Raw genomic sequence first — 23407 nt, 5'->3', positions numbered from 1 at the left:
TCTTGATAGATAGATCTCGGAATGCGCCTCTTTATGTTTCAGGTCAGAGTTTTTAGGAACACATATGAGATTACAGTCTTAAGTACATTTATTGTTAATTAGAAATTATAATATTATAGAGCTTAACCCAAAATGTAGTACAATGGATCAAAAGGAGCAATAAGTGTTCCGCTTCTCCGCCACTTTTTCAGTCTTTGAACTTCTGTTTCACACATCTGGGCATTGGGAATAGATAGAGCAACATATTAAAAGCTGCCAACCCAACGGCAAAAGCACACGAGGCGGCAACATCAATGGTTTCCTGTATAAACAGAAAATTTTTATACACAAAATTAATAATCCGCCTGTTACTGAGTTAACAAAGTGCAACTTACATCAGGATCGGCCATGCCGAGACGTTCGTGTAGAAAATCTGCCGGTTTGGGGCATATTACGGACGCGGTGGGCGTACAGTTCATTTTGCGCGATTGAAAAGCAATGCTGTGCAGCAACGACGACACATAACGCGTATGCGTGCCCTTTGTATTTTCCTGCAACCAGGGCTGGAGACCTTTGAACGAACGCACAGTGCCGCTGGCCAAGGCTATGCTGATAACGAGAATGTAGGTGACTGCAATGGCGGCGTTGAAGGGCACCTTCACAACCAACAAGAAGGCGATGCTCAACTGTTCAGCGAGAACAAAGCTGGACCACAGCGCCACCAACAAATAGGCGAAAACGGTGCCGTTGGGAAATTTCGGATCCAAAAGCAGGCTGCGGAGCGAAAGGAAATATTCAATTTTTTTGAAACTTTTGAATTTCGGAGTGCTTACGGATAAATGACGCAACTGGCAAATACCGCCGATATCAACGAGAAAGGTATTGCTATGGAGTTGTAGGCGATCAAGAGAGTAGCGCCCGAGTACAAACCTTCGGGTGTGTCCTGTGAGAAACGTTTACGCCATATTGGAACTGTGATGAAAGAAAATGACAAAATTAATTATTTTTAGTAAAGGAAGGTGATATTTGTATGTACATAGGGATATTGTGGTGAGTGTGCCGCAGCCGTAGGCCAAGCCAATAATATTCAGTATCATGCCATTTTTGCTGAAGAAACCGTGCGCATCATCCTACGAGTAAACAAATTAGTAAATTTTTATTTACAGAAAAGTGTTAGTGATAACTTACGCCCACATCAGTGTAAAAGAGCCACATGAGCGCAATCGCTATGGGCAGCAACAGCAAGCGCATGAAGAGCGCTTTCATGCCGGAGAGACCACAGGAAAAGGTTGAAGCAAGCAGTTTGCTAAATGTTGAACAGAAACATTAAAATAAATGATTATTTAGTCGCTAAGTAATACTCACAGATACAACATAATCCAGACTTTCAATTCACCGGGTTTACCATATGCCAAGGGCACCTTACCGCTACCCATTGTATTAAGCGGTGCATCGGACATGGGAGTTTCACGCGAAAAACGCTCCACCAAAGCTTCAATCTGCTGGCTGGACTCTAAAAAGCGATCGCGGCTTCTACGAAAATTAAGAGAACATATGAATTATTTAATTACTAAATTATTTAATTACTAAAAGCACACGCCACTTGATTTACCTGCGATCAACAGTGCTCAAGCAGAGATAGTACATCAATGGGTTCTCGAGTTGTGGACAGGGAAATCCAATACTGTGAAAATATTCGAGCATTGCTCGGGTACCGCCCGAGTACACTACACCTCCCAAGCAGAGAAACAATGCGCGATCGAGAAAAGGAAATACGTCGGAGCGTGGTTTTTCCAACGAGAGCAATATACCGCAACCAGTCTTCTTGGCGCTGTTCGAAAGTATCGATATTAGCAAATAAGCGCTGAGCGGATCTAAGCCCTGTGTGGGTTCGTCGAGTAGGAGCATAACTAAAAATTTTCATAGCAAGTAAAAGTTAGAAAAAAACAAAAAAAAAAAAAAACAAACTATGAAGTTAGGTTTGATGAAACTGCCCCTTAAATAAAAAATTTATATTTCGTTGGGAAAAAAAACTGGCTTTCGCTTCTTAAAAGAAAAATAAACAGGACACATAGAACCTGAATGGAGGATGGGAGGCATGATTGTTAGGAAGTTCACGCAAGTGAGGCAAAAGTTCTCTGATTCGACCATTCATGGGAGTGGCCAGAAACGATTCTTTACATATGACTCAAGAGCTCAAGACTTCCGGTCTTTGACCAAGTATCCTCTGCGGTAGTCCTAAGGAACATCCGTTTGAAGGCGAGCTAAAGCGATGAAGGCGAAATATCCAAACTACTTAGGGTCGTGCGCTGGGGGTTTCGGGACCCGCCACGTAAAAAAAAAAAAACACCCCAAATGAAAAAAGAAAAACACAGCCTCGGATGAGAGACACCCTTTTGATGACGACCATGGCAAACGAAATAAGGACTATGATTGAGGGCATTGCAACCTGGAATGTCCGGTCCCTTAATTGGGAGGGGCCGCTGCCCCGCTGGTAGATGTCCTCGCTAAAGATAAAAAGGCTGCCATCACCGCCGTCCAAGAAATCGCGATGGGACGGGACAAGTACAGAGACGAGTAGAGTCCTTGTGACATTTACTACAGTGGACTATATAAGGAGCGCAAGTTTGAGTGTTGGATTCGTGGTGGGAGATGAGACTCCGTCGCGAGTACTATCATCACTCCGGAGAATGAACGTCTAGCCACAATCCGCATCAAAGCGAGGTTCTTCAAACATAATCGCTGATTTGCGCCCACGCCGCCGGAAGAGGAAGGACGATGTGACCAAAAGAGATTTTTATGAGTGCTTGGACGCGCACTTATGAGAGATGCCCCCCGCCACTGATGTCAAAATCGTGCTGTGGCGACTTCAACGCCACAGGTGTGGGAAAAGAAGGTAAATCTTTGGACAATACGGTCGGTAAATATTTCAGCCTCCACGAGGAAAAACGTCCCCAAATGGGTTGAGGATGATCGACTTCGCCGGGGCCCCGAAAATATTGGTTATCTGTAGAATAGATTCCAGCATAAGAAGATTTAAATCAAAGCTACCTGGCCTGTCTCCGCGACTTTCCGAAAAAACACCCAACCAGATCGATCACTGTTTTGATAGACGGAAGGACACGTCACTCAGTGTTTTAGATGTGCGTGCGCTCCGAGGTCCTAAACATCGACTCGGACCAATATACTTGCTGCAGCCAAGATTCGCACCCGCCGCTGTTCCGCAAAAAAACCGCACGCCAACAACCACAAAGGAAGGTTCGACGTCGAGAAGCTGGCAAATCACAACAAGGACAGCCGAACGGATTTTCTACTCGGATTGCACTCCTGCTCTCTGAGAGCACTCGTCAACAACTCGGTATACAGGGAACTGTGGGGAAAAAACGGATATCAAACCTCCTACGTACAGCTTGCAACCGAAAAACCATTGGTTTTCGGAAAGTGCAAAAAAGAACAGCTGGTACGATGAGGAGTTGGCCGTGTCGCAGCGGAGAGAAAACAGGGCTGCCTACCTCGCAACGTTACGATCCCCGACCACAACCACGGGCGGGATGGGATAGATTACCGAAGTTGAAGAGGGAAGCGAGACGCAATTTTGCAGACAGAAGAAGACAAGAGGCCGAAATGCGTGAGTATGAATCGCTTGAATAAGCTGGCCGACAGGGGTAATGCTCGAAAATTCATACGGAAAAAAGGCGGCGACTTACAGAAGGTTTCAAGGACCGGGAGCATTACTCCTGTCGAAACCCCCAAAGGTGATCTAAGCCAGATTGCCACAGAGCATAATTAGATTATGGGAGGGAAACCAACTTCTCCAGCTGCTGAATGGCAGTGAACACATAGCCAGGAGAAGGCGAACCCGATTCCCCAATCGATGACGATGTAGCAGACGTTCCAATTGCCCGACCATGACGGAAGTTCGAAATGAGCAGTTGCCGCCTGAAAGAACAAACAAAGCGGCAGGGGCCGACGGATTGCCGGGGCCGAGCTATTCAAACAAGGAGGGCAAAAGAAATGATAAGGCGCATGCGCATCAGCTTCTTTGCAAAATATGGTGCGGATGAGAAGCATGCCCAACGATTGGAATTTAAGTGTGCTATGGCGAATCCATCAAAAAAAGTTGGAGACCCCAACAATCTGCGCCAAACTACCGTGGGATTAGCCTCCTTCAACATCGCGTACAAGGGTTCTATAAAGAGCGTATTGTGTGAAAGATTAAAGCACATCGTCAACAAACTGACTTGGGAACCTTATCAGTGTTGCTTGTCAGACGTGGAAAACAAATCAACAACCGATCCAGAGATATCACGATGAGCCAATAGCTGCGTATGCATGGAACAGACCCGTACAGAAAGGAGAATCGACACTCACAACCACTTATTCGTCGATTTCCAAAGCTCGCCTTTCGACAGTACCGAAATAAGGAGCTGCCTTTATGCCGGCAATGTCTGAGTTTGGTATCCCCGACCAAAAACTAAATACGGCGTGTAAAACACTGACGTTGAGCGGCGACCAAAAGCTCCGTCAGGATCGGGAAGGGAACCTCTCCGAGCCGTTCGATACCAAACGAGGTTTCAGGACAAGGCGACTCCCTATCGTGAGACTTTTTCAATCTTGCTGCTGGAAGAAAATTAGTAAGAGTCGGCAGAAACTGAACCAGAGCAGGTACAATCTTTTTAAGAGTGTACAGCTGCTGGAGTATGCCGAATGATTATTGATATCATCGGTCTCAACACCCGCGCCGTTAGTTCTGCTTTCTCCAGACTGAAACCAAGGAAGCAACGCAAAATTGGGTCTGGCAGTTAACGAGAGCCAAGACGAAATATCTCTGTCAATCAAAACAAACAAGTCGGCGCAACTCGCGAACTTGGCACTCACGTCCACTGTTGACAGTCAGGAACCTTTGAAGTTGATTATAGATAATTTCGGTCTATTTAGGAACTCGAGCATTACACCACCAAAACAACAAGTCTCAGCCTAGAAAATCCAAACCCCCAAAAAAGCAGGATTACTCTTGCCAACAGGTGCGACTTCGGACTGAGTAGGCAATTGAAAAGTAAAAGTCCGTAGCTCTGCGATCGAACAAAAAACCAAAACTCTATAAAGTCGCTCATAATTCCCTGTTCCTGCTATATGGGTGCAGATGCTTGGACGACGACAACAACCGATGAGGTCGGACGTTGCGAGTTTTCGAGAGAAAAGTTCTGCCCCCCCGGACGATTTATGGTCCTTTGCGCGTGGCCACGGCGAATACCGCACCGATGGAAACGATGAGCTGTACGAGATAGCTTACGGGACGACATCGACATGTAGTTCAGCTGAATTAAATATTTTGATCATGCTGGCTACGCTGGCTAGGTCCTGTTGTCCGGATGGATGAAAAAACCACTCCAGCTTTGAAAAGTAATTCGAAGCAGGTAACCCGCCGCGGGGAAAAGCAAGGAAGAGGACAAGACTACACTCCGGTGGAAGGACACAGTGGAGAAGGAACCTGCGATCGCTTGGAATATCCAATTGGCGCCACGTATCGAAGAGAAGAAACGATTGGCGCGTGTGTTGGACTCAAGCTATATAATCGCGTAAAGCGGTGTCTACGCCCAGTAAAGAAGAAGAAGAGAACCTGAATTCTATTTGATTTGACTCAATATACGATATTAGAAGGCAAAGTCAACATAAAAGCTCTCTGAAGAGAAATTTACTATGAAAAAAATTAGTGCCAAGAAAATAATGGGTATATTAATCATATTCGTGTACTTATTGACAAAACTTGTAACAATTTTGGATAAGAGAAATATGTAAAGTAGTCTTATTAAGAATCTTCATTTGAAGATCTAACTTATATCCGTGATCTCCAAAGGGTGATCCATTTCGCTGGCTGTGAAAGCTCCCAGAAATTTCAAATTTTATGGGAGAATATTGTTTTATAATTCGAAATAACATCCTTTGCGAAGTTTATTTATGGAAGATTATCTCCTTCAAATGTCTGGTCTGGGTGCGGCTACGATCAGAATGGCTCATCAGTTGAGTCCAAATGGTAACAGGTTGAAATGAAAACGCTTGATGTTGACTCCGAGGGCCTGATTCTACGACTTTACATATCCCCACAGGGAAAGCGTCTAAACGCTGTGATATCACATGTATCTTGATGGGCCAACAACCGGCCCAAAACTTGAAATTATCTGCTCCACCCGAAAGTGCTTCGTCTATAAACGCATTGATTGAGGTGATGTGTGAGAAGTGGCGCAGTATTATTGAAACCCGAAATGTCTCCCAAGGTCATGAGCTTCAATTTCATCAAATAGGCAGTTAGTTCATGGGCAATAAAGGTCGCCAACTTTGATGCCTCTATAGAAAACAACAAACAAAACACAATTGCTCACACATAAATTAAATAGATTAGCTAAAATTATTATTTAGAAAAAGATTGGAGATGCAGTGTTAAGATCATTATCCACCTTCAAAAGCGAGTAACACCGATGGACTGTAAAAGTAGTATTTTCCACAGAGATGCTAGAGGAGTGTTTGAGCTAATTTTGGGTTTCTAAAACCGAAAATAATAATAAAAATTTACCAACACATGGGATTTAATGTGTTGTTATCAAGGGGTGTAAGAGTCAACCCATCACCATTTGCTAAAATTATAAAAATAGCTGTACGTGATGGAAAATATTTTAACTGAAATTCGAAAAAGGACTCTTCAAATACCCCATAGACCTCTTAGCAAATGAGTTGAAAATTTGTCCTTCCGATTTATTGAGAGATGTTATCAGAACAAATCGCATGTCATTATAACAAACATATCAAAACTATCAGGTTAGCGGGATTTCCAGTTCGGTTGTATGTACATATGTCAATAGCACAATTTTGTTTTATTTATGGTACGCACCTGGATCTCTAACTAGCTGTATACCAATAGCTAGGCGACGGGCCTCACTCATATTCAAATATTCGACACGTTTGTGAGCCACTTGAGATAGCGCCAAGTCAGCCAGGACTTGACGTACTTTTGAGCTTTTCAAGTAGCCGGAAAGCTGAAATGGAAAATAAAAACATTGAAAAATTTTAAAAATTGAATGTCGTTTATTTGCTTACTATAGTTGGCGTGTAATGCAAGGTCTGCGCCACCGTTAGTCCCGGTATAAATGTGCACGATTGTGTCACATAGCCGCAACGTTGCTGGAAGAGTGCTTTCGTTAGCGGCGAACCATTTAACAGAACTTGGCCACGCGTTGTGCCATCAGCGCGACGGGCAATTACATCCAACAAAGCGCGTTTGCCGCTGCCTGCGTAGAGTTTTAACAAAAAAATATGGTTTAGTTAATACAAAAAACAACAGTTTTTTCTTATCGTTTTTTTACCTTTGGAGCCCAAAATGGCCATCACTTCACCACTGTGCACAGTTAGGTTGACGCCTTTGAGCACCAGCGCTGGAATGCCGCCGCCATTGAAGCAACCACCGCCATCCACCTGTGAGATAAGACAAGGACTATGTTAGCCGAAAACTAAAGACTTAAGCAACGAACTTGAGAAGAAGATAAACATTTCTTTTTATTAAAATATTTTTTATTAAAATAATATTTTTACTAATACACAAATTTTTGTATTTTTGTTTTGAAAATTATTATAAACAAAATTTTCGGCATTTATCACTCCGCTACCTCTGTGGTGTGGAAAATGTTGTGCGCCTCCAATACGTAATCGCTGCCGATCATTTTCATGTCATTCATTCAGCCGCTACACTGTACTGCCGCTTGGCTGTGACGTCACACACACATACACTCGCGAACACAAAACACGCAAATGGCACTGTTCTCTTCGGTTCTGTTTTGTTTACACTTTTCGTTTGTTTGCACATGCACACTCACTACAAGTAACACTGAAAATTTTACTGAGTTCACTCTAGCTGAAGCGCTGAGAGACTTTGTAGAAAAACAGCAACACTAGTCAGCACTCAACTGGGACCAACTGCCACCGCTGCGCGATCCGTCGACACGTCCGAACACAAAAAACGCTCCGCAATAACTGAAGCTGGAATGGTTTTCTGTGGCTTGCTAAGCCACATCCACGCTTTGAGCCGCGTTGCTGGCTGGTTGACAGCACAGTTTTCCAACTGGAATGGAGCGGCTTGAGAATGTGTAGAAATGTACTTGTTTACCATTTATTCAAATAGAGATAGAACTGAGAGGAAGAGAGTGGTTGGGAGAATGTCTTTTCGCGGCAGGTGAGCAATAACAGTACACTGTGTTTATCAGGTGAGCAACATTATTGGAGTCGAAGTATAATATTATTGTCATGAATTGGAAGTTATTTGCGAAAGACATTTTAGTTTTATTTTTTTATTTTTTTAAATAGATTTTCAGAAAAATGAGCAGTTTAAGAGTAAGATATTTGCGAGTTATATAAGTATAAAACATTTTGAAAATTCGTTTCATTTTAAAAAAGGATACACAAGTCTGCCATCTGCTTGAAAATATACCTCAACCGCGGCGATTAACGCTTCTTTGTTACTAAATTACTCTGCTGCCAGTATATTGTCGAGGTCTGAGTACAGGCCTTGGAGATCAGATTCGGAGAGTATGATGACTGCGAAATTAATTTGAAGTATGATTTGTCCATTTTCGTCAAATTTTCCTTTTATTGGTTACATGGGTTTAGGGGTTGCAAAAAATCCAGTTTTTATTTATGGTCTTATTCAATTCTATAACACCTCTAAAATATTGTCCTAACTTTTCATGTCGATCCGAGTAATAATTTCGGAGATATAACCTTGAGAACTAGTGCGCTCGAGGCTAGCTAGGAATTTTAAAAAAGTCTTTTAGATACAACTCTTAATCAATCACAATTATTTAAAAAAAAAATCTCGAAATTTTAGCAGTAATTTAAATTTTTTTGTAAAACTGTCTGCCAAAAACTCAATTTTAAGTTTTTTTCCTTCGTTCAAGTTCTAAGTTTTGTCCAAAACACGTATTTTTCCACTTTAGATGATCGTGTAAGGAGTTACCGTGCCAACGCGGTCGCTTATTTTTTCCGAGCGGTCACCGGAAATGGCGTTGCAATGGCCGAGTTTAAAATATGTTATTCCAAAAAATTAAGATTTTTTTGTTAATAGCGTATATTTGCAACAATAAAAAATTATAATAAAATAATATTTCATTTTTTATATGAAAAAAAAAAAATTTAAATGCTGTTTTTTAGCCGAGGAAACGCATGTAACCCCTAAATTTTTAATACTCAAACCTATTGTTAATCATTTGTTAGATGAAGATTCTATAATTAATAATTATTTTAATTAAAGCTTTTTCCATTCTTTGCCACAACCAGCCCTTTGACACTACTTCATATCTCCACACATTTTTTTCTCTCACTGTAGAACAACATGTAGCACTCACCTGTTTTCCGCTGTCGCTGAGCGAACGTACGCTGCGCTCACATTTGATCAGTTGTATGAAACCAGTTAACTGGAAATGCCAACATTTTCCAGTCGAAATTTTCAAGTTGGACTTGGCGACTAAGATGGCGTCAGAGGCCAAGTTCAGTTCAGTTAATCGAGAGAGTTTGCGCACGTCAGTTGGTCGGCGCGCGGCGCGTCGTGAGTTTCATTTGAAATAGAAATAAATACATACATACACACATACCACATAAATTAAGTATTTACTGAATGAGAAACATAACGCAAAAAAGCTGAGCAGCACAAGTTGTTTGAAAAAAGTTCGAATCTAACATAAATCACAAAAAATAAAAAGTGCAAGAATTGTTGGAAATAAATAAGTTGAGTATTTATAAATAATAGTTCTAACTAGTTTAGTGTTTGCAGCAAAATAAGAAAATAATTACACACACATACACATGTATGTGGCCAACTGGAAGAGAGCGCATGCCAACCGGGCCCCATTCCGTCCAAGCAGAATTGTGAAAAGTGCTTAACGGCGAGAATACGCAGCGAACGGAGTGCAAAGCGAAATTTTCGTCTAGCTGTGCAGATTTTCAAAAAGATAGATACACAAGTGGAGTCGCGAACACGTATGTGTACACGTATGCAGGCGCACAGCACTGTTCTTTAGAGAAAAGCATACGCACACACACACGTATCTATGCAGTTGTTGGTGTGCGCGTAGTTTGGTGCGCGTCTGTGTGTTGCGGTTTAACGGCTGCCCGTTGAAATAAATACCCCAACTAGTGGTGGCATGCACTATTGGAATATTTGTTGTTGTTTTCGTATATTATTTTTTGTCTTCGGTTCTTAATTCGCGCAAAATCAACAACCCACTAAGGAAGCAAACAAACGAACAACAAACGACTCTCTCTTCGTGGAATTGTGGCAATAGAATCAACAAAGGTGCATAAAAAGAAAATAAAATAAATTTCGGTGAGTGAAACAGCTTTGTAAATAGAGATAAGAAATGGGGCTAAAACACATAAATTACAACAAATGCAAATATTGTGTTAAAATGACTAGTTAGAGGGTGGAATTTTGGTGAGATTAAAAGAAATTCGTATGCAAATGTTTTCTTGTTTTATTCTTTTACTATTTACTTACCTTTTTTATATGTTTGGCTTCTGGCGGATGTATGTGTTTATGTAAAATTACAGATGAAAGAAATGTGTAAAATAAATACAAATGTATAAGTGAATGTTATAATATTTTTAGTTTTCGAAATATGGTTTAATGACTTTTTGTTTGTGACTTGGTGAATCATTGTAACTGCTAAACAAGGTTAAAATAATATCAAAGTGAACAAAAAAATTTTATTTTGATTTAAAGGAATTTATTTTTTCTCTCTCGGTAAAAAAAATATTTTTTTTTATTAAATATTTTTTTTTTTAATAAAATTTTTTTTTAATAAAATAATGGTTTTCTTCACGCAATATTGGCAACATTAAAAAGAAAATCGGATAATAACTGTATTACAATAAAATCCGATTTTCTTTTTAATGTCGCCAATATTGCTTGAAGTAAACTATCATTTTATCAAAGAAATAAAAATTATTAAAAAAAAAAATATTTTTCTTTTACTAAGAGAGAATTATGTTAGGCTTTGATTAATTATCTTTAAAGTCAGGCTAGTACTTTTGAAATAAAAACACTTATTCATTTTTACCCATTTTGACCTCTTATAGCATTTTTTATTATTTGTGACAATATTTAATAATTGTTCAATTTATTTTGTCGCCTTCAAAGTAATCCCCACCAGATATAATACATGTACTTAAGTCTATGATACTTCCAATCCTGGAAACACCTTTCAGAAGCACTTTTTGGGATGACCTTCAGCTCCTTTAGTGTCTTTTGTCTTATTTCTTCGATGCGGCTGTTTTCTGTCCGCTGTCCCTCAGGAACAAATTCAGGGTGTACCAAACCAGGAATATGGAAAAAACAAAGATCATCACCTTGATTTTTAAGCGACTTTGGTGTGCAAGTTTTTGTTGGTTTCGGCTCGTTTTTTCTCTCCATTCCGATAACTGTTGACTTCTGTTTGCGTGTCGAACTCATAAATCCATGTCACATCGGCAGTTATAATGCTTTCGATGAATGTGGAATCGGAATTCGTACGCCTAAGTATGTCCAAAGAGACCTGTTTACGGTAATCTATTTGGATACCTTTTTAACACAGCGTATGTATATAGTTATAAAATTGACCTTAAAGTATTTTTAATTTTTTTTAATGAATTTAAAAAGTGAAATTAAACACTTAAAGTCCTTATTTTTTAATATTTATTTATTGGGAAATAAATTGTTTAAAAATTCCCACTAACACATATAAAAACATAGATTTTTATAAAATAATAATAAAATTAAAGAAATAAAAATAAATATTTTTGAATAAAAAAATAAATTTTTAATTAAATTGTAAAAAAAATTTCCACTAACACATATTTAGATGATTTTTGCGAATTTCTTATTAATTTAAAAAAAAAAACATTATCAAGAAATAAAAAATTTTCGCTATGTGAACTATTGTAAGCATTCTCTGTATTATTTTGAATTATTCAGGAAAGTTTTGTGATTTGCTTATACATTATGCGAATGAGAAAATTCATTGACAAATTATAAGCATATAATATTTTGAAACCCCCTTAGAAAGCCAAAAATGTTTTATCTTATCGACTTTAGTATTTCACATTTATTAATTAACACCTTAAACATGCCGCCATTAGAGAAATGTATGTATATAAAAAGTTACCCAATATTACAGTAAATGCTTTTAAATCTCGTTTTACTTATTCGCACACATAAGAATGTGTTATATAGTTTTTTTGCTTATGTACCTAAATAGGTATATTCACTTGCATTACGTCTTTATTACACTTGTCAGCGGTAAATATACATAAAAGCAGTTCTAGATTAGAAGCTCTTAATGACGCCTCTCCTACAACAACAATAGCACCAACATGCCGCCTGCGAGCCATTCCGCTGGGCAGCGTTAATTTCTTATTTCCTCGCTTTAATTCCTGCCCATGCGTTTATTATGCACGTAACGCGCCCTAACAGTTAATTTCGTTACGCATTAGGTGCCCACCGGCACAAGTTCCTACACACTACACACCTATACATACACAGTGCACGTATGTATGTGTGCACAACCTACAACCTACACAAGACAAGGCAATAACACTTATTTAGATTCAAGAACAAATCCAACAACACAAACAACTCGTCATTGCACAAGCACACAAGTGTTACACGATCGCGAAGGGAGAACGAGCAGTTTCAAACGGGAAAAGTACGAGTAAAACGAGTCAAGTAATAAGAAAATCAAAGAAGTTTGTTTGCTTTTCTGTAACTTCAGTCACACACACACATACACACAGATATGGTGGCGGTTCAGTTGGGCAGAAGCTATGATTACCTTAGGCGGCAGCGTTGTAACAGGTCAAAGATCTTGGAAAGCATTTAGCAAACAACTGAAATAACAACAACAATCATAAAGGCGGCTATATTCGCTCGAGCAAATAACACACACATACACACAAACAAAAGAAGGGCTAGAATGAATTTCTTATACTGGGGATATAGAGTACATTTTCTGGACGGGAAAATATTGCTTACTTTTTGTGAAAAGCATTTGGTTCGGAAGTAACTAAATTATGACTAGTTTAAAAATTATATATTCCAACACACTTATTTCTTCGTGTCTATTCCAATTTGTAGGTCTCTGGGTCCCTAAAAGTGGTAACTGAAAAATAAAGGGTTATCCATTTCGAGGTTATCCACTTTTTAAAGAAAAAACATAGAGACTTCACATTTAATTCGAAAGAGTATTGGAAAACTTCGGATCTTTTTGGAACTTGTCAAGAACCCATAGAGCGAACCGATGTCGTTTGGGAAGGTCGATCGGCTTCAGTATTTTATACGCTTTCAAAATAAGATCTCGACTACTCCTCTAACTAAATTAGTATTTTTGACACAACAAAGACATCTGCGACATCTGAAAAGGCTCTTACAAGTAAAAAAAAACTTAAACCAGTTATAATTTTAAAATCACCACAAATGCACCAGTTAATAATCAACAATTCCTCCACAAACCTTTTCTCAAACTTCTATTTCTTCAACATTCAAGCAACCATAGAATTTACCCTCACTTACAGCACGACTATGAAGTCAAAGCAGCACCAATGTATACTATGATCGTTTGCTATTCGCTTTTCTTGCATCCACTGCTATTCTTTCCTGCTCTCTAGACAGCGCATGCGCGTCGCTCATTTCTCCAGCATACTCGTAAAGCTTTGTAAACTTGTTGTTTAGCTTGTTGTTGTGTTTGTTTATGCTTGTGTTGTAGCATACTGTTGAGTCTTGCTTTTGCTATTTATGCTGCTGCTTTTGTTGTATCTTTTCGTCGCCTATCATCTATTCCACCAGCTATGATTGTTCTTTCCGTTTTCCGCTTGGCATTAAGAATCCAGTTTTTACTATTAGTTCGTTTTGGGTTTTCTTCTCCAGCTTTTCTCTATATCATTGCTTATTGATTTTGCGCTGAAACCAATATACAGCAATATATATTTACTTATGTATAGTATAATGTACAAAGCACATCTGAAAGTATGTGCGTGAGTTAGTGCAAGTGTGAGTTTGGTTGTGCGATTCTAGGTGCCTCTAGCATGAAGGTATCAATTAACATTTTTGTGGTCAGTTTGAGGTAAATATTCTTTTTCATATTGATATTTATGCAATAGAATCGCAGTGAGCTTCAAATAAATATTGTATAGATCTATAGAATAATTATGAGAAATTTTGCAATAAGATTTGAAAATATATATAATATTATATAAATTTTTAATAAATAAAATTCTTAAATAAACCATTATCTTAACCCATACTCAAATATTTGAACGATTTGGACTCTTATCTGCATAAGAATGGTTAGCTCATCATGCGGTATAACAGATTATGTAGATTAGACTAAGAAGCCCGTGTTAAAAATTTCACTCAATTACTACTTCGCAACTTTTAGAAGTTGTCGACTGGTTAAACTTCCATTTACTTAAACTTCATTTACCTTTAATGAAATAAGATAACAGAAAGATCTTTTAAAAAATTATGGTGGAACATTTGGGTAGAACTAAAAGTGAAGATATTGGACACTCTGTCGATATGGATTGAATAGTGGAATTAGAACAAAAAACCTGTTTAGGAAGACGGCGAAGAAATAGTTCAAGAAACAGCGGCAAGCAAGAAAGACACCCAACTACCTTGCCTTCATTTTATTTAATTTTGGTGGTAAAAATCATAAGCAGATTAGTATTTGAAATTAATGTTATTAGAAAATATTTATACGCAGTCTTCATCATGTTTCAAAGTGGCTTAGCTTCCTTGTTGGCAAATATGATTGATTACTTGTATAAACAAAGCTACATAATTTGTAAATGTTGAATGAAATAACATGCGAATGCGAAATATAAGCAGAATATTCATGACATGAAAAAAGATCAAGTTTTTAAGTATAAAAAAATACATTGCGCCCAAAAAGTACCCGGCAACTGTAAATAAAACGCAAAATATTTAATTCTTTATTAATTTTTCTTCGTCGTCTTCCAAGTAATCTCCACAAGATGTAGAACACTGATGCCAACGATTTTTTCAGTCCTCGAAACGCTTTTCATAAGCACTTTTTGGGATGACCTTCAGCTACTTCAGCAAATTTAGCTTTATTTATTTATTTTTATTTATTCGATCGACTGAAAACGGGTGCCATGAAGCGGCACTTTCAGTTTGAGGAACAAAAAAAATCGCAAGCAGGCAAATCTGGTGAATGCGGTGGGTGATTGATAGTATTCATTGCGTTTTTGGACAATGAGTCCTTTTTACAATACTTTCTTTTTTTTAAATTCAGCTTAATCGGGACGTGTTGAGAAAGAACGCATTTTATACCAAAAATACCCAACAAAATCAATGACGAGAGATGTCGTAACGTCTTGCCATCTCTGTAACACTTGATTGACGATTTTAATGCACCATATCGTTCACTTTTTAATATTTTCATAAGTTGGGGAAGGTAGTCTAGAACGAAACTTGTTTTCAATGATCTTTCCACCATCTCTGAAGACTTTGTACCAATCGTAGGCTTATTTTTTGAATCATCGAAAAACTTTTCCAACATTCGCAACGATTCCGCACACGCAATTTGGTTAGAAATACAAAATTTTGATATATAATGCTTAAAATACGTTGATTTCTCAAGAACATTACAAAGAAAGTAGAAAGTCTACAAATTATTGACATTTTTATGCAGAAATGAAATCAATCATTAAATACTGAGAATATGCAAATACATTTTTTAATTTCTACATTAGCTGCTTCGGCAAAATGTGCGACAAGCTCACGTATTTCACTTTTTATTTACAAACACTTTGAGTTAATAAAATTTATTTGCTTGTTTTGCATTCCAAAGCAATTACTGGGCATATCTTCATAGCGTTGATTTGCATATGTATGTGATTACAAGCATTTATCTGCACCTGCAAGCTGCCAATTTGATTTGTTTTATGACAGTTGATAGCTTTCACTGCGCGCACGGGCTTAAACGACACTGAGCATGGCTGAGATGTTGCTGATTTGTATTAACGCGGGTTATTCGTTTGGTAATTTCTAATAAAATTTTTCAGCATTCCAGCATAAACGCTTTTTCATATATTCTCTGCATATATGTATATGTATATAAATATAAGGACTGGCAAACAAGCTAAACTCAATGGAGTTTAAATTTCAGCCTTGCCAGACGCACATGTATTCACCAGCTTTGCGCGCACCATTGATGTTATGTCATGCGATAAATAATAATATTTATTTCGGTTTGTATACCCATATAAATGGTATCAATTTCGATTTCATTGATTTCCTGCCAAACAAAACCGCTTACAGACACACAAGCGTGTTTAATTACAAACGGCGACTATGAATGTCGTGCGTCATTTTTGCTATAACTGAAGTGTACTGCAAGCCAATAATGATATAGCGCAGTCACTCATTCTTTGTTAGCCGATTTAATTACAAATTATGGAAAAATAAAAATAAATATTAACCTTTCAATGGAGGATGTTATTTATATACAAGGGTTGTTAATATAACTATGTTATGTGCTTAATTGTTTTATTGAAGAAAAACTTGAAACAAAAGGCATTGAAAGGTTATTTGCTTACATCTTTGTGAATTAGATTTGATTTTGCTACTTAAAAATCGACGATTAACAGTCAGAGATCTTAACGGATGGATCAATAAAAACCTTAAGAAAAAATTAAAATACGATCGGTTCCAAAACCACCCAATTTTTTCGAAAAAACAGTATCACGTTTACGTCTGTGAAACAATGCTTTCCGACTACTAAGACATCATGAAACTTATTATTACTGGCGATTAGTCTTGGGTCTATGTTAACGACCCGGAAACAGACGATCAGTCGGCCGAATATCGTGGCACAGGTAAGCCGAAGACAAAAAACTAAGTCAAAGCAGGCCCAAAATCGAGGTTATGTTTTCTTCGATTTTCGAGGTGTGGTGCACTCCGAATTCCTTCCGACCAGCCAAACTGATAAGAAGAAATAATATTTGAGTGTTATGCGTCGTTTGTGCGAATCTATTGCTAAACGAAATGGGAATTATGGGCCGACAACTCTTGGCTTTGCACCATGATAATACACCGTCGCATACTGCATTGATTCTTCGTGAGTTTTTCGCCAAATTTTCAACCAATATCGTGGTTCGATAACCGTATTCACCTTACTTAGCTCCTTGTGACTTCTGGATATTTAGGAACTGAAACGCCGCTTCAGGAAAACCATTTTGAGTCTGTTGAAGGCATTAAATGAGAATCGCATTGAAGATAAAGTGTCCGAAAATTGGCTTTAGTAACTATTTAGAGTATTGAGAAATCGTTAATAACACAAATGTATTGGCACCAAAAGGCATTACTTTGAGGAGGACGACATAGATTTTGAAGAATAAATTAAGAATTTTACAATTATGAACAAAGTCTTGCTATTTTTTGCCCATATCAGTATTATAAGCTAAAATCGAAATTTTGAATGAAACTAATATAAATATTTTGAAAAGCAGAAAATATAATAATAAAAATATACATTTATCCGCGAAAAAATTGCCATTTTTGATTGATTGACTCAGTGCACATCCGTCCAGTGCATTTAGTCATACACAACAACCTTAAGAGTAATGCATGCTGTAATTACTGCAAATTACATAATTGAAAACTTGGTGAAAAATTAAAAAAAGATTATGTCATGGATATAAATATCGCATAAATAGCTAAATAGCTTACTCACGTTTTCTCAGAAGGAAAGGAGAAGGAAGCAATGAAATAATAAATGCTGACAGTCATTTATTCAATGAAATGAGGAAAATATACAACAATATTTAATGACTTGACCAACATTGAAAGGAAAAATGCGAGATTTTCGAAGAGTAACGGTACTCATAAACTTGTCACAAAAGGTGAAGAGTCTTAAGTGCCATCGAATAATTTCGTTAATCTCATGGTAGACATCAAAAAAGGGGAACATGTCTAATTTTATATGTGTTTTCGTAAAATATACGCGTGCGCGCCAAAAACTATGCTAAATAAGTATTGAAGGCTTATACATATTTATCCGCGAAAGTTCTGCTAAATTAGTCTAGAGAACTTATGTATATTTTTCCCCGACAGTGAATGTGATTATGTTTATTTCGGATAAGTTAAATATATCCAAGTTCAACATTACAATTGTTGCCTACATGTAGGAGCAAAATGGAAAAATTTATTAAAACGAGGCGCAGACAGCATTAGCGTCAATAAACGCAGTGAAATATGATTTTAATATTTTTACAGAAAATTTACAAAATTATACCTTAACACAATGACTTTAAGCAACAGTAGAATCTTTATACGGATTTTTTTAAAAATTACTTTTTTTTTATTTTTTAGTTTTTTGTTTGGCAAATTCAAGGTTATGCGTACTTACTAAGTCTACTTAAAACTCATTAACATATTTGTAAATACACAGAGTGATAGAAAAAAATTAAAATATTTATATGGAACGTGTGATATTGAATTTGGCGCTCACGTAGCCACTTCTGTATATAAGGAGATACATACTTAGTACGCAAATATTGTATAAAATCGTGCACCCAAAAAGGTTATACTCGCACGCGAATGTCATGGACGAAGCGCATCAGCTTGTTTATACTACATAGACACCATATATTGCCGATTTGGCTTTACTCGGCTCACTATGTCACAGCGCATTATGTTATGGGAGGATTACGTTCGCTTGCAGCGTGTAGTCAACCGTGAGAGGAGTAAATTTTAAAACAAAAACACCACAAATTTGGTGCTGCTCAACCAATGCCATTCACCTAAATCTGCGCGGTGAATAGGTGAATAATTTACATACATACTCGTATGTATATACAGACTTGTATACAATTTTTACCAGCTTAACGCTTCCTCAAAACACAATTATGCTGTCGTCAAACGGGAATTCGCGTCTCTGTGTGCTCGCGTGTGAGTGTATTTGCATGACAGTACCACTTTCACGACTCAAATCCGACAGCACATCGAGTTCCACTTAGCGCAGCAGATACTTTCCATTCAACACTTGCTGCAAAATTCCATGTAAAAAAGAAATCAGTAAAAAAAATTCAGGGCTTTGATGACAGCGACACGACGAGTGCGGCATTTCGTCAGCAATGATTGTTGATGTATACTTATACATATGTAGTTATAAGTAGTATACATATGTATATACTTAAGATATGGTAAATTTCAATGCAAGCGGTAAATTGTTTTTTTTTTCATACGTAGAATAAATTTGGAGTACCAGCTTATAAAACTCTTGGTTTATTCTATCCAAAAAAGTATTAATTTTATTTTATTTTTAAAAATCTGAATATTGCTCTCAGGTGGTCCATGCGTTGAGTCCAATTTTCGATGACTCGTTCGACCATTTCGACTGGTAACTGACGAATGAAACGCGTGATGCTATGCTCCAAGGCCTGAATTAAAGCGGGATTGTCCGCATAGACTTAAGACCTTACATTTATCCACAGGAAGAATCTTAACATTTTGATATCACATGATCTTGGTGGCCAATTGAGCGACCTTTCTCTCAATAAATCTATTGACTGACGCCTAGATCACAAGCATTAATTTTGAAGAAAAAATGGTCCGACGGTTATACCGGTCCACACCCCAGACCAAGCCGTGTTTTTTCTGGATGAAATGATAGCTCTTGTATATCTTCAAGTTGCTCTTCGTCGCAAATATGGTAATTTTTCCTGTTTACATACCCATTGAACCAGAAATAGGCCTCATCGCTGAACAAAACTTGGCTCGAAAACGACGGATCTTCTTGAAACTTTTCAAGAGCTCATATAGCGAAACGATGTCGCTTGGGAAAGCAGAGCGGCTTTAGACACAATCCGTAATTTGTTTGCTTTTAATTAAAGGTTTTTTTCACATTTTTACACTAGACTCTTTTTACACTTCGAGAAATATCTTTATAATAATCTTTTTTTCATTAATTATTTTTCAAACGATATTTGAATGTTAAGAAGCACATTTGGAAGTACAAATCTTTCTTCGTTCTCAATTCTCTGAAATTCTGGGAATAGTTTAGATATTTTTTAGTATTCTTCATCTCTAATTTTCACCAATTCTGAGAACAGTCCATTTCAAGCGAAAATTAGTTTTACAGTAAACTTTACACTTACCTTAACAGTTCTTGGCACATAAAGCGCCTAATAAGCATTGTCTCAAAAACCAAATAAACCAAAAAATTAATCATTCCAAAGCTTTTAATTACTTCTAAGCTTAATGACTAGCTAATAAATTGATTTTAAATAAAGCGAAAGACTTCAGGCACCAACTCGTTGCTAGCGTATCGTCTCTCTGAAGCAATGAAATCAACCATCGTTACAGCGACACACACACACATCCAAACCAGTGCTTGAAACAGTAGTTAATGAAGCGTTTGCTGGTTTCGCATTGACAGCCGGCAATACTTGTGCTAGTGGCGATCGTATCTTAAGCACGTCAGTAGATATTCTAGCGCACTTAACGGTTTAGCGGTGGCAGGAGGTGTGGACGCCGTTGTGAGTTGCTACGATCCGACGTTGAGCACTGATTGCTGATTACTGATTATGGTTTGGTTCTTTGTTCCAATTTTTATTTATTTAATACTGCTTTTGCGACTTTGTTATTTAATTTATTTTATTTTTCTAAGCATTCTTGCTTACATTGAACCGTTATGAGGCTTGACAACGGGATTTTGTGGTATTTTTGTTATGAAAACCGCAACAACAAATACTTATTGTTCAATGAAAACTAAATGTTGCTAGTTTGGGTACGATTATAAAGCTATTATAATATGAATTTGCAAGTAGTATGCTTAACTTTTGTTAGGGAATGCAAATTTTATTTCGTTAAAGTTTGTTTGGTATTTTTAAAGCCTCATGTAATATTCTTTCATATTCTTTTCAAATATTCTTTCATATGGTGGTAAGCAAAAATCTAGCTTAGATCTTAATATGAATGTAATTTGCTCGAGTTCTATAATTCTAATTCAAATTCCACTACTTTGTGTAGGCATAGATATCACTCTTTTATATGTATGAGTTTGTAGATAATTAAATATGTGCAAGAGTTTATATTTATTTGATAAAAGTGCTAATTTTGCTTTATTGAGTTAATAATACCAATATGATTTTTTATTAATGCGCCTAATTGTATACTTCACTACTTTTTATATATATTAGGAGAATATATTGCATACATTTAGGAGCATACGAAAAAAAAATTAGATTTGTAAAATATATATCGTATTAAACCACATATATTTCCATTTGCCGAATTCCAATTGCTTCTCCTTCAGATTTGACCGCATTCCAATACCGTTCAATACACTCAACCACCAAACTATTGCAAATATTTATTTTAATTATTTAGCACTAATAATGACAAAATTAATTGCTGATGCCGATAACAGTTATATCATTGATTGGTAATCAAATATGAGCAGCGATTCGTTCTCGTTATTTTTCTTTAAATTACTTTATGTCTTTAAGCTGCGCTACTTTAGGTTGCCCAGACAGGTTTGCCTTGATTTTTGCGCAAGCTTTCGAAATAATTTAGTACCAAACTACTGCTAATGCAAGGAAATAATTACAAAAAAAGAAATAATTACAAAAAAAGTGATTAATAAAGTAGCCAGCTTTTAAAACTTCATAACACCTCTATAAATATGGCATTTTCAAGCAGCTGTGCAATAAACCTGTGGCAAGCGCATACTCAAACAATTTTATCATTTATTTTATGATTGAAGGTACTTAATACTAAAGACACACACACATACCCAAGCATGAAATAAATATTAAAAAGGAAACATTAATAGCCAAAGCAAAGCAAATACAATTTTCTAGACATATTTAAAGCTGAATCACATGCTCGTTGGTACATGCATACATACAAACGCACATATACATATACACATGACATTTAATATGACCGGTTTGCATTTAATCAATGACTGCGCCGGATATGTGATGCAAGTGTGTTACTATGGTTTATCGAATAACCGCAAAAAATTTACTCACGCCATTAAACTGGAAATTGGCGTAAAAAAAAAAATAATTCAAAAATCATAAAAAAATTCAAAATTAAAAAAAAAAAATTTTTAATTCGCAAAAAATGTTAAAAGCGGTTTGTTTACTCGTATTTTTTAAATTTCTAAATGCAGATTTGCTTTAAACGTTGAATTTAATTTCCTTTTTTATTTGAATATTTCAAGCATTTTGCTTCCCTTTGCTATAATTAATACACATATACTTATAGATACATACATATATATCACGTGTGTACCTGTGTGTTGTTAGCTGTCAACGCCTTACAAAGTTTACTGATACTTGATATATTTGATAGACATTTGTAAGTACAGTTGTCCAAATATGAGCGCAACTCTTGTCGACGAATGAGTAATTGCAGACATACATGCTATATATGTACAATTATTTAGGTGTGAAAATGTGTTTATTAGTGTACTATGCTCATATAAATGTTTTTTACATATTTACCTGTTCACATGCATACTTGAAACGAATGCGCAGTGCTTGAGTTGGCATCGATTCAAAAGACTTAAGCAGCGAACTCAATGAGCAATGAAGTCATTCACTGTTCAAGTAATCATTTTACAACGGATTTCGAAAGAAAAATATATTAAAAATAAATAAAAAATATTAAAAATGAAAACAAGTTGCTTACTTAATAAAATAAATGGTAGATTTTATCAATGATAAAGAATGCTGAATCGACATTTTTTTCATATTCTGTTTGTTGAATTTGAAAATAAAGTTTTTTTCTTAAATTTTACCATAATACTTAAATAAATAGCATACGTTTTGAATAAACATAGTTTTTAATTTTTTTTTTTTAATATTTTTAATTTTGGTTAGTATTTCTTCATTTTTTATATTTCTTTTCCTTGCTACTAAGAGCCTTATATAGCCTGTTGGGCATATGTACATATGTATATATTACAACATATCGCTATATTCGTTGTATTTTCTTATAAATCTCAAGTTACTATAAAAGGCCTTTTTGTTCATTTCCAACAAAGAAGTAAGTATATATTTTCAACACCTTAGGTTAGATTAGTTTAATCGCGTCAGCCAATAATCCATGCACAGACCAGTTTGGTCTTTTGTGATACCAGATGGAGTTAAGTTGCCAAGTCCAAGAATATTCATCGTTTAGGATGCCTGTGCTTGACGCGAATTTTAATAGACTCTGCGGCCTCACTATCGATACCTCCACCAGTGTATCATACTGTGGATACCCCAGCTGCTAACAACGTAATTTGCCAATGCATGACAAGTGCACAAGAGATGCTCTATTGTTTCCCTGATTGCATTAGACATTTTCTACAGTCTTCTCGATCTGTCAGCTCCA

At 36.7% G+C, this 23407-nt stretch overlaps 2 protein-coding genes across 2 annotated transcripts in view; one reads left to right on the top strand and one right to left on the bottom strand.

The window, feature by feature from the left end:
• Positions 1–70: 70 nt before the first annotated feature.
• LOC105222558 (ATP-binding cassette sub-family G member 5) lies at positions 71–7998 on the bottom strand. The gene is made up of 11 exons (XM_011199927.4): positions 7638–7998; positions 7338–7446; positions 7072–7262; positions 6866–7010; positions 1592–1889; positions 1345–1512; positions 1168–1285; positions 1016–1109; positions 813–951; positions 375–753; positions 71–301 (listed from the first exon to the last, which is right to left on the bottom strand). The coding sequence occupies exons 1-11, from the start codon at positions 7704–7706 to the stop codon at positions 188–190; spliced, it is 1824 nt and encodes a 607-aa protein (XP_011198229.3). The 5' UTR covers positions 7707–7998; the 3' UTR covers positions 71–187.
• Positions 7999–9518: 1520 nt separating this feature from the next.
• LOC105222551 (uncharacterized) overlaps positions 9519–23407 on the top strand; it is a 46663-nt gene continuing 32774 nt past the window's right edge. The window contains exon 1 of the mRNA XM_011199913.4: positions 9519–10345. The gene's annotated coding sequence lies outside the window, so the exon portion shown is untranslated. The remainder of the gene's footprint in view (positions 10346–23407) is intronic.

Source organism: Bactrocera dorsalis, chromosome 2, assembly GCF_023373825.1.
Source record: "Bactrocera dorsalis isolate Fly_Bdor chromosome 2, ASM2337382v1, whole genome shotgun sequence".
NCBI lineage: Eukaryota > Metazoa > Arthropoda > Insecta > Diptera > Tephritidae > Bactrocera > Bactrocera dorsalis.
The sequence above is the reverse complement of the archived record's forward strand: the minus strand, read 5'-3'. Positions and strand labels throughout refer to the sequence as shown.

Excerpts from the sequence above, each read along its gene's own strand:
- LOC105222558 (XM_011199927.4), bottom strand. The coding sequence starts at position 7,706 with ATGAATGACATGAAAATGATCGGCAGCGATTACGTATTGGAGGCGCAC. Across the intron at positions 7,263-7,337 it reads GGCCATTTTGGGCTCCAAAG|GCAGCGGCAAACGCGCTTTG; the intron begins GTAAAAAAACGA and ends AACTCTACGCAG. Across the intron at positions 1,890-6,865 it reads ACAGCTAGTTAGAGATCCAG|TTATGCTCCTACTCGACGAA; the intron begins GTGCGTACCATA and ends GAAAATTTTTAG.